General features: G+C 43.8%; 1 protein-coding gene across 1 annotated transcript in view; it reads right to left on the reverse strand.

Annotated features, from left to right (window-relative positions):
* The window catches only part of FOCAD (focadhesin), a 1,210,644-nt gene that overhangs the window by 673,947 nt on the left and 524,100 nt on the right, over positions 1-12,597 (reverse strand). The window contains exon 16 of the mRNA XM_078675948.1: positions 4,484-4,614. Coding sequence (XP_078532074.1) covers positions 4,484-4,614 — 131 coding nt within the window. The remainder of the gene's footprint in view (positions 1-4,483; positions 4,615-12,597) is intronic.

Consider the following 12,597-nt stretch of genomic DNA (forward strand, 5'->3'; position numbering starts at 1 on the left):
AGACCGAAACCCCTAATCTCCGCAGATGAGCTGCAACCACCACCATAACTTTTGTGAACATCCCTGGGGCATTGGTAAGGCCAAAAGGGAGCACAGTGAACTGAATGTGTTTGTGGCCCACCATGAACTGCAGATAACTTTGGGGGGCAGGCAGAACGGGAATGTGGAAAGTGTCCTGCAAGTCCAAGGCTACCAATCAGTCTACTGGGTAGAGGGCAGACAAGACCTGAGGTAGCGAGAGCATCTTGAATTTCTTCTTTTTGACAAAGAAATTGAGGGCTCAGAGGTCTAGAATAAGACAAAGGCCCTTGCCCTTTCTGGGGACCAGAATGTAGCAGGAATAGCAACCACTGCCAACTTCTGGCCCCAGAATCTTCTCTGTGGCTCCTTGGTCAAAGAGCCATTACTTCTTTGCAAGGCAAGGAGAAATGATCTGCCATCAGCCAGTCGTGAGATGGTGGCATGGAGAAATGGAAAGTCTTGAAGGGGAAGGAGTAGTTCCTTTGGATAATCTGCAAGAGTCACCTGTCCGATGTCATGGACTGCCAGTGGGGCAGGTGATGGCAGATTCTGCCACCCACTGGATGGCCACGATCATAAAGGGCCAATCTAGGAGGGCTTGGAGACTGCAGCTGCTGGCGGGAGGGGGTGTACGGACCAGACTATAGGCTACCTAACCCATGAGGTCTGTGGGTACCGTGCCATCTTCCAAACAGAGGCTGTGGAGCATGCACAGTTTGGTGGCTGGTAAGGTATTGACACAGTTGGAAGCCCCTTCCATAGCCGCGAAAGGCAGACTGGGGGTGACGTGGGGCAGTCAAGTGGCCAAAGGACTTGGCCGTAGCCTAGGATGCATTAAAGCGCTCTAGCGCTGAGTCTGCCTTGTCTCCAAAGAGACGGGTGCCCTCAAAGGGCATGTTCATAAAGGGAAGCTTGGACGTCCCCCAGCAATCCAGTCATTCTCAACCAGTCGCGGCACCTCAGAGCCACCGTTGATGAAACCGCTCTGCCCAGTGAATCGGTCATGCCCAATCCACAAGGAACTGTGAACTTTGCTGAGTCTCTTCTGTTATTATTAAGAAACAATGGTCCTGGACCAATTATTCAAGGAAGAGTTAGATCAACAGAATTATCAACTCATTTGAGCTTACATTAATCAGCTCACAAACGTCTGTAAATCGTGAAAATAAAGCAAACAGATGTGCAGAAAAACCACTAAGTATTATTACAATATATTTATTTAGTCATTTAAAGGAACAATCATTAGAGGGTCAGGAAGGTAGGAGAATGTTCTAGGGAACGTGTAAGAAAGAGTGCTAAAGTGTATATATAGGAGTCAAGAGAGCTCAAAATGTGTAGAAAAGTAAAGGGCATATATTTACAAGACTGTACAAAACTTATATCCAATAAACAGTTAGATGCAACCTGGCCACATGCAAATTATTCATTTGAATTATATTTTCTAAAGTTGTAAGGAGAGTTTCCTTAAGGCTGTAAACAGGGGTAATGGGGACGGGGAAATTGGTCCAGGTGCAGTAGGGGGTAGAGTCGACGTTCCTATCCGGCTTATCGGCAACCGAGGGACTTTTAGTACCTCAACCATGCGGATCTTCCTCAGGACAAGGGGACAGGTGAAGAGACCCTCATCAATCTTGCAATGCTCAATTGGAGTCCAAAACCTGGTTACACCAATGGCCGTAAAGTGGCAAGGGCCAACTAAGGACTTACTATGGAGTAAGGACGGCTATCAGATCATCTCCAGTCATATAAATTACGCTGTGACCCGGATTGCCTGATTCATTCATCAAACTCTTGCCACACATACGGGCCTGAATATTACGTTCCATGGAAGGTCTGGGCACCACCGTCATGGTTTATATCTACTGAATAACGGGATTTGTCTTTAGTTGGCCGTTGCCCCTTTACGGGCCAGGTTTTGGACTCCAATTGAGCATTGCAAGATTGATGAGGATCACTTCATCTGTCTCCTTGTCCTGAAGATCAAGATCCGCATGGCTCAGGTATTAAAGTCCCTCGGTTGCCGATAAGCCGGATCGAAACGTCAACGATACCCTCTACCGCACCTGGACCAATTTCCCCGTCCCCATTACCCCTGTTTACAGCCTTAAGGAAACTCTCCTTACAACTTTAGAAAATATCATTCAAATGAATAATTTGCATGTGGTCAGGTTTCATCTAACTGTTTATTGGATATCAGTTTTGTACAGTCTTGTAAATATATGCCCTTTACTTTTCTACACACTTTGAGCTCTCATGACTCCTATATATGCAACTTGAACACTCTTTCTTACACGTCCACTAGAGGATCTCCTACCTTCCTGACCCTCTAATAATTGTTCCTTTAAATGATTAAATAAATATATTGTAATAATACTTAGTGGTTTTTCGGCACATCTGTTTGGTTTAATTATTTTCACGATTTACAGGCGTTTGTGAGCTGATTAATGTAAGCTCAAATACGTTGATAATTCTGTTAATCTAACTCTTCCTTGAATAATTGGTCCAGGACCATTGTTTCTTTATAATAACCGATACCCAGGTCCAGGGACCATTTGGGAATACCCCATTGTTTATAATGAGTCTCTTCTGTTGGCAACACTCTGAGAGAGTACAGCTCAGATCTCCTTCGGGGACCTGTGGCAGCACTTGCACAACCAGGTCCCACAGAGTGTGGGAATACCTAGTCAAGAAGTAGCAGCTTTTCAGAAAGTTTCGTGGAGAGTCATCAAACGGAGCCAAAGTTATGAGCAACACAAAAAACGTTTTCCGATGGAAAAGCAATCCTAACTATAACTACCTAGTGGTGACTGCCACTAGGTAATATATATAATACCTTCTGGCAATAGCCAGTAGGTAGTTCTAGTTAGGGCAAAAGTTTCTATAGGAAAAGGGTTTTTTGTTTTGCCAATTACTTTGGCTTTGATTGACGAATCTTCACAAAATTTTCAAAAAACGTTCCCTTTTTGTTGTGTTGAAAGTTTCTGGGTGATCCTTCAAGCAAGGGCAGAGAAAAAAGGGTGGTTCCAAAATGATTTCCCCATGTTAGGTATACGAGAATTTTTCATTTATTGAACACGACTACAGACCGAACCACTGAACGGAATTACACCAAATTTGGCAGAAAGCTAGATGTTGGTCCAGAAAGCGTGCTTTTGTGATTTGGTGTATATCCGTTCTGTAGTTTCAGGCATATTTAAGTTTAATAAATTTAGATATCTGGTAGCCCAAAATCCTACTGAAATTTGATTGGTTGCCAACACTTCAACCAGGAAGTGTTGGCAGCCATCTAGGGACTCGGTTTAACCGAGTCCCACAAAAAATTGAAAAAAAGAAAAAAAGAAAAGGTGCCGAGGTAGAAACAACTTGACGCCCTAGGCCTTTGGAGGAGTGGGGGGGCCAAAAAAAGGCATTTTCTCTTTACATTTTCGGCGGGATCCGCGAATCCGGCTGAAAATTAAAATCCAAAAATGTTTTCATCCTCCCGGGTGGGCCAGGGGCATTTCTTAATAATGGAGGGGGCATACGGGCCCCCTCTCCTGGGCTGAATATTGCCCCGGGGACCTTCTCCTTCCCGGGGCTTCTTTAATTATAACGGGGGGGACCTCTTGGACCCCCCCCCTAGCTCTGGGGACCGCCACCTCCCCAGAGCTTTAACCAAACAATTGTTGGAGGGCCACACAGCCCACCCCAGAGCCCCGGAGACCCCTACTTTCCCGGGGCTAAATCAAACAATGGAATAAGGCCACACAGCCCCCTTCCTGAAGCCAATAATGGCCTTAGGGACCAGCAGGGCCAGCTCCTGGAATGTTTCGGGGTGCCCACCCCCAGGACATTGCAGTTTGCTATGGCTTGGCTGGAGCACAGCTTCCGCCAAGCCATATCAAACTCTGCTCTGCTTCGTGCAAGCAATAGGATGTAAAATGCTCTAGCATGCACGAAGCGGAGCATAATTACTTTTAGACATAGGGAGCTGCAAGTTCAGCAGCTACCTCTGTCGAAAAGCAATGCCGGCCACCGCAGGATGGGGAGCGAGCAGGGACTACGGAGGCCTTAAACCCGAAATGTTACCGCCCCCTGAACAAAACAAAAATCAGACTAAACAGCAAAGTGCCAACGCAATGTATGTACAATGAAAAGTGAGGTAGGATATATGATTAAAGTGCTTACAAGTGACTGCAAAATAGTAAGAACATTGAAAATTAAAGACAGACACATCACCTCTCAAAGTTTACCATAAGCTACGATAGCTGTAACATACCATATTCAATATGAACACAAGCTCTGTGTTCTACTCTGTTCTGCTGCAGGCAGTGGCATTGTTGTTTATTCACATTAAGCCCATTCCCAGATTGAAATTTGCATCCCACACACTAATCCAATAGACAAAAAATGCTGTTTAAAGCTCTGAATCTACAGATGGAGTCTGTTAATGAGAAAAAAACACTACACCGTCATTCTTTACCTTTGCTTGCAGATATCCCGAATCGAAGCAGCTTTTGCAATGGTCTTTTCCCACAGGATATCTTTCCCGACAGAGGTAGATGGAATATCTGACCGGGCCATGAACTTCTGGAGCTCAGGGTAGACCCGATCCTATCAAAAATCAATCGAAAATGAAAAATAAAGAGTGAACTTTATTCAGAAAATCCAATACCTATGCAACAACTCAACACTCTCCCCTTCCACAGTTCATGTTACTATGGGAGAATGTGCTTCCCCCCATTAGCAGTCATTGATAATTAATGCATGCTTCGTTAAAAAATAAAAAAATAAAACAACTAAAATGTTGCACAAAAGGATCCATGCCCAAGAAATTTTCATTGGTAGCTTAATCATCTGCAAAATCCTTACATCACCTGAGATGGCAGACAAGAAGTTGGTCAGCAAAGGGGCTGCTAAGCAATTAAGAGGTGGCAAAGGAGAGTGGGTAGTAAGCGGGGATTGGATAGTATAAGGAGAGGACGCATGGATTAGGAGCACTGGAATAACCACAGAAGTAAGGTTTTTTGTATTCTTCATTCTACAGTCTACCATTCTCCTGTCTCCAGTTTCCCTGTGGAGCTAGAACACAATTCCACGTTTACCTGAACATGGCGTGAAGAATAGCTTGGTCAAATTGAAAATTACCACTGTATGGTGTGCAGGGTTGTTTAGAAAGCTTAATTAGCCTCATCACTGCAGCACGAATTCCGCCGCAGTGCTGAACATTCTTATCGCGGGCGTGGTCATGACGGCTCCCGGCCGTCATCAGCACACGCCCACCGTGACTCATGACGGCCGGGAGCCGTCATGAGCATGGAAGAGGCTAGAGGCTGCCCTAATTGGCCACAGATACCACGTTAGCTGTGGTGCAACGACCATTAATTCCTCCTGGAAAGAATGCCAATTGAATATCCTATTATATAATATTAAGAGACAAGCTTTTGCACAATATGCTATCATGAAAGAGTGAGAGGAAATCAACAGTGATCTTTGAATCCTGCCTATTGGAAATGACAGATCAAACAGGTGATATCGCCAAATGCCCACTGTGGGACAAGAATAAATCACTTGATTTTGTGGAAGATAGATGGGCAATGGGAACAAGGGGTATCTGGGGGCACTGTTTGGTGGTAGAACTCCCATTTCATGGCACATCACATAGACACCGCGACTGAAATCTGGTGAATGGCAAACTGCAGAATGGAGTGGAAGGCATGATTACACTAGAAATGCCACTGAGTGGGAATCAGAGATGCTCATTGAGCTGAATTGTGAGGGCTTCTACAAATGGGACCTAAATGGCATCTCAAAACTGAGTGACATTTGGGGACTGCAGGGACTTAAATCTTTAGAGAACCAGCAGAGGAACAGGAACTGCTCGACTCACAGCAATAGATCTCTCAAAATTAAACATATACTTCAAAAACACTCCCTACAAACACAAGAAATTCAAGAGGAGTCTCTACTGTGATATAAAGAGCTCCTCACTTTGCTGCATAAACATACAGTTTCCCTTGTGTGTAGGACTCTAGTTAACAACAGGAAAGGGGAAAATGGGAAAAGATATAGAAGTACGTAGGGGACTGTGAGAAAACACAGGAAGGACTCACCGGGGTGTCGATGTGGGGGAACTTTACAAAACAGGATTCTTTCAGCGGCCAGGACAATGTCAGAGGACAACAAAAACCATACCCCTCTCCTGTCTATGCACAGCGAGGCGCCGACGGAGACCCGGAAGTGGAAGGGAACGATCTTGGAAGTATTTACCGCAATCCAATTAACTCAGGCGAAATTAACGGGGAGGCGTCTCAGACCGGTGGTGCCCTGGCAACAGGAAGAAAGTCAGGAGAGCGGAAGAACGAGAACGGACCCTGTGCGCAAACAACCGAAGGAGAACCCAGGAGCGAGGACTTCGTGGACGGAGAAGACGCGGGAGCGAAAGGATAAGATGCGGAACCGGACAAGAGGTGGTGCGAGGATTGGTGATGCCCTCCGGAGGATGCTGGGGAGTGGCCGCATCTCTGGAGAGTTGCGGCGGAGCCGGTGAGTGAGAGTGTCTCGAGGGGCCATGGAGTAGGCTTAAGGGAAGCAGGTGGTGAAAACGGGCCGGGTTACCGGTAAGGGGCAGGAATTCTCGCTTTTCAAAGCACGTGTGTTTTGAGCCCTGAGGTATCCCAAACAAGTGGCACCCTGAGTATTTTCTCTTGTTAATTTTTGTGTGGCATTGGCAAATCAAATACATTTTTGAACCGAGCACTACCAGAACCCCTAGGCACTTGATAACAACCCCGCCCCACCCCAAGAGAAGCAAGCCCCAACACTAGAAGGTGAGGTGACGGGTCTAAAACAAACTTACATAATCAAACCCCTATCTGACGGCTCCCTCTTTTTTCCATCCTATGAGCCTCCGGGGAGATTACCTTGGGAACAAGGAGGAGGAGCTGGGAACACCAACCCCGGGATCCCCATCAAGCTCAACCCAGGATACATCGGGAGGAGAACAGAAAGGAGAACAACCTGAACAACCTACCACTTCTACTCTTGACAATAAAAAAACTACCTTTTCGTAAATTCATACAGCCTCCTCGCCTGTTTATCAAATCCACCCTCCCACAGGGACAATGAGTGGAGGGAGTCATGTATGCACCCATGAGAGTGGCAATTAGGGTGGGCATCAGAATGGTGCAACTCAATATCCTCCATGAATCAGAAACATTATTTCATAAGGCAGAAAGCCTGGAACAACCCACTCCTCCCTCAATCACTTACACATGTCATACGAAGGTGACACCAATAGATATTTTAATATTTCAGGACTAGTGCCATTTGGACTTTCTACACCAAGTTAACCCTTGGTGAGATTTATGAAGAGACATTTTTACGGCTAATTTAGCAAGGTGTCCTGTGCGAATTCCACAACCTGGTAATCAGATATTGCTACAGTACAATACATTTTAAAGACATTTCAAAATATGTTTTCTTAAATATAATCAGCTCAAACCAAAGGCCCAACTAAGCAGACATTCATCAAACAGGAAGCTTAAAGTGTAATATCCTATACATTTCAAAACACTTGTGAATGAAGTGTACTGGTTAGGTCAGAAGAGACTCCATTGACCTAGACTGCAGTTTAAAATATGATCTGAAAGACATTACTGCCACCACAATTCCTTTCAAAATTAGGAAAAGAAATGTGGCTGAATTAGTCTTAGCTTCTTGCTTACCTTCTGTTTTTTTCTGACCTCTGAACTGTAAGCTACTTGTAAATAACTATTCTAATTATAGAATAATTATAGAATTATCTGGGGGTGTTTTCGGAATATAAAATTAGTTATTGCAATATTGTTTTAAAGAGGTGTTAATATGGTGTGAAAGGCAATAGGGGAAAGACTAGTCACTTTGGTAAAATCCAAAATAGTAAAAGAAACACACCTGAAAGATGAAGAAGAATATTAATTCAAAGGAAACTGGATGGACATGAAGTCCACACATCTGCAACAAATAAAACTAAGGAAATTACATATATTATTTCATAAACAAAATTGTAGATTAAAATACTGTATGTGCAAAGATATACGGAAGGAGGTGGATTATTGCAAGAGTACTAGCGAACTGAAGAGGAAAAAAGTAATCCTTAAAAACATTTATCTTCCCACTAACACCTCATCACCAGTTATTCACTCCTTTGCTCAAAAATGCTCAAGGAAATAACATATGCGTTGTATGTCACTACAACATTTTGTCAAATTTCTAGCTTGATAAAAGTGTAAAATCTTTAAGACTAAGGAATGGAAGAGATGCAACAATGTTAGGAGAGCCTCAAAACACACTTGAAATAGAAGGATACCTGGAGGTTGTCAATTTGAATGCATGAGATTACACTTTCTGTTGTGCCTCGCATCGTTCATTCTCCAGAAATACCTATTTTCGACTTGATAATCCAACAACTGAAAAGTCTATGGACCTTGGAGTGGGCGTTGAGGGGGAAGCAACAGGAAGCAGACACAGAAGGTTGGATACAATGCTCTTGAGAAGTAGAGATCTAGTCCAATCAATATCAATCAACCAAGTAGCAATTGTATAAGTGAGGCTTATCACCCTAGAGGGTATCCAGGCGGTGTGCTGCAGGTATTAGTCGAAGAGCCAGGTCTTTAGTCACTTCCTGAAGAGAGTCAGCGAGGGTGCGGTGTGGAGGTGAAGGGGGAGGGCGTTCCAGGCTTTGGCAGCGAGGTGGGAGAAGGCTCGTCTTTCGAAGCAGCATATATGTGGTACCTATGCATGGGCGAGGTGTGCGGAGCGAAGATTCCTGGTTGGTCGATGGAAGTGCAGGCGATGGTTCCTTGGTTGTAGAGAGCTTTGTAGGCGTGGGTCAGAAGCTTGAACTGGCATCTCTTCCTGACAGGGAGCCAGTGGAGGTTCTTCAGGTGCTGGGTGATGTGTGTCCTCTTGGGCAGGTTGAGGATCAATCTGGCAGCTGCGTTCTGGATCGTCTGGAGTCTTTGCATGAGTTCGGCGGTGGTGCCTGCAAAGAGTGTGTTGCCGTAGTCTAGTCGGCTGGTGGCCTCAGTCACCGTTTTCCTGGTGCTGATGGGGAGCCTTCTGAAGACTTTGTGAGGCATGACGAGCGAGTGGAAGCAGGCTGAGGAAACGGTGTTGACCTGATGTTTCATGGAGAATTCACTGTCCAGGATGATGCCGAGGTTGTGGGCAATGTCTGTTGGCGTGGGAGTGGGTACGAGCTCGGCCAGCTTCCAGGAGTAATTCCAGAGAGCAGTGTGGCTGCTGAAGATCAGAACTTAAGTTTTGTCCATATTGAGCATCTAGCAGTTGTACTTCATCCAAGTGGCGACATTCTTCATACAGTTGTGGAAGTTGGTCTTCTTCGAGATGGGGTCTGCTGAGAGCGAGAGGACGAGCTGGGTATCGATGGAGTATGAGATGTTGCTGTTGTGCGATCTGGGGATGTCGGTGAGGGGTGTCATGTAGATGTTGAAGAGGGTTGGACTGAGGGATGATCCTTGGGGTACGCCGCAGATGGTGTGCTTGGGTTGCGAAATGAAGGGGGGAGGCGGACTTTTTAAATGCGTCCCGTGAAAAAGGATGCCATCCATCTGAGTGCATCGTCTGTGATTCCTATCTGTCATAGTCTGTCAATGAGTGTGGGGCAGGAGATGGTGTGGAGAGGTCCAGGAGGATAAGGGCGATTGATTTTCCTCTGTTGAGTAGGATGCGGATGTCGTCTGTTGCGGCAATCAGGGCTGTCTAGGTGCTGTGGTTAGTTCTGGATCCTGAATGGGAAGGGTCCAGTAGGTTGTTTCTCTCCAGGCATGAAGAGTTAGAAAAAAATAGAGAGGAAATATTGGGTTCTATTAAAGATGTAAAGCAAGATAAACAGTGAAGAATATTTATTAAAGTGGTGGCATCTAACAAAAAATCTAGAAACTTAGAATAGGAGAAATTAGGCGAGGCACAGCAAATGAGAATATAAACTGAGATTGCATCCAAAAGATGATACTGCAGGAAGGAAGTAAAAACTCTGCTCCAAGATGAACAATTTCCTTAACAAGAAAGTAGAAAGTACCTCCTAAGCAATCCAACAATCCTTCCAGGAGAAGGCAATAAAAGTCAGTAAACTCCTGGCTATAGGCAGAAGAAAATGGATAAATTGAATTAAAGATAATTTAGGAAAAATATAAAATAATAAAATCAGAGTCAATTAAGCTTTTACATTATTGATACTGATGTGTAATTTTAAAAAACAAGCAGATTCCACACAAATTATGGAATGTTTTTATTATTCACTTCTAATACCTAAGCTTTCAGGGGATGATGAAGTATGTTCTGATCTGTGCCCAAGATATAAATCAAATAAAACCATTTCCTCAATAAAAGATTGTAAAATACTGGGACCAGATGATTTTACCAACCAGCCTAATTAAACCTTCAAACTGAATCTGACCCAAGTCTTAATGGAAATATACAACACTAATATTGATTTCAAATGTTTCCACACAGCTTTAAAATATATACTTTCATATTAAATACCAATCAAGGTATAGACTTACTATATTGCAAGAATTATAGACCGATCTCATTTAGCAATATTTATGCTACGATCTTCCCCAAGGTATGGGCAAAGTATTCAAACATATTGGTTCTAAAGACCAATCTGGATTTATTATTAAAAGTTACAGAAGAAATAACATTCTGCATTTTGTTATCATCATGTGCTACTCTAGAGAGAAGGAAACATAGCATGTACTTCTAAGCATACACTATGAGAAATCCTTTGATAACACAGAATAGGGCATTCTTTAGAAAAACTACAGATTTATGAACTTTGGAGTGAACTTCGGGAATGAAACATCTTTTCAATGTCAATGCAAAGGATTTAGATTCTTGCGGAAAGAAGATAGTATTAAATACTTTGAATCGCAATGATATAACAAAAACAGTTAATCTAAATTTAGACCCATTCTTTGAACAATCAAAAAGGGATTTCAACAGAAAAGATGAACCTAGGAATGTGGGTGAGAAAACATACAATTAAAATGTACAGTAACAGGCTCAAATATATTTTGAGTAAATTCTTTGTTACATGTCCACCATTAAAGTCTACAGATTCCTACATCTAAGAGAACACTGGGGTTCCCATTTTGGAAAAATACCATGTTTTTTCCATACAACAGTTTAAGTCATCTATTAACAATGAGTTGTTACAAAGACCTCACTTGACAGATAAAGAAATGCAATACGGAAACAAGCAAAAAATGTGGTTCAATGCACCCAAAACAAACTAGGACATGGAAATGTGACCAATTCTTTATATCCTACAGAATGTCTGCGGAGGAGGCTGGCTAGAAAAATTTACATAAATCTGAATATCTGTAGATCTGTAGTCCACATTCAACAAATATGGGTATATTTGACATAGGGTAAATGTAAATGTACATGTAAATGTCATGGTATTTATAGAGCGCACTGTCACCAGACGGTCACCTTGCGGTGTCGCCTATTCGGCTTCCTGGCGCTGATACTCATACCGCTGTGGAACCCCTCCTGGCTTTCCCTGTGAAGTGTCCACTCCTGGGCACCCCCAGGGCGAAGCCAGGCATCCTTAGCGCTGTTGGGGCCGTGTGGAGGATAAGCAAGCCATTGCCCAGAGTTGCAGCGTGGGGCCCGTGATTAGAATAGGCACCGAGGCGAGAATTAACAGGTCCGAGGAAATTGAGCCCGAGAACCCACCGAGGCGGGAATCGAACCCTGGTCCCCTGGCCAGAACTCTGCATCAGGGTCTGCCGCTCTAACCATTGAGCCACACTCCTCCACACAGGAGGACCAACTGTCCGTAAATTTCACGGACAGTCCGTTATTTGGAAGTCATGTCTATTGTCCGTGATGATCCCTCTTCGGATGCCTTTTGTCTGTAATTTTGGGGGTTATAGCGACCTGCACTGCTCACCTTTGAAATGTCTCAGTTTTCTGAGAACTTCCTGCTGGGGCCGCTTCGTACTTCGCTGTGCTCAAAGGCAGCCTGTCCCCAGCCTCTCACAGACTGTGATGGACCCATTGTCCTTCTGTCTGCCGGCTGATTGTGGCATACAAAATGACAATGGGCCAGTCTGAGCAATTAAGGCATGTGGTGGGCCTGAAGGCAAGAAAAAAAGTGTAACAAATTAGATGGAAGTAACATTGTCCAGTTACTTTTTTGAAAAAAGCATATGCAATCGGCCACACATTTGTACAAGTTAGAGCTTTTGTTTACCTAATATTTAATATAAACTTATTTTGTCTTGCACTTATGTTGGTTGTCTATTTACTTATATATTATTGCGCAATCTCCTCTGATGCGTCTTTAAAACTTACCTTTTGGCACAAAGTTTTGTCCTGAATTTTGACCTTCTGTCCTGAATTTTTGTCCTGAATTTTGACCTTTTGTCCTGAATTTTTTACACTCACTGTCCTGAATTTGCACCTATGCCAGTTGGTCGCCCTAATTCGACAACAGGCAGCCTCAACAGCTACCTTCGATAAATATGGACTGCCCACATGGCTCTCCAGCCTCATAGAAAACACAACATGAAAAGGTCCTAA

Source organism: Lissotriton helveticus, chromosome 2_1, assembly GCF_964261635.1.
Source record: "Lissotriton helveticus chromosome 2_1, aLisHel1.1, whole genome shotgun sequence".
In the NCBI taxonomy this organism is placed as follows: domain Eukaryota; kingdom Metazoa; phylum Chordata; class Amphibia; order Caudata; family Salamandridae; genus Lissotriton; species Lissotriton helveticus.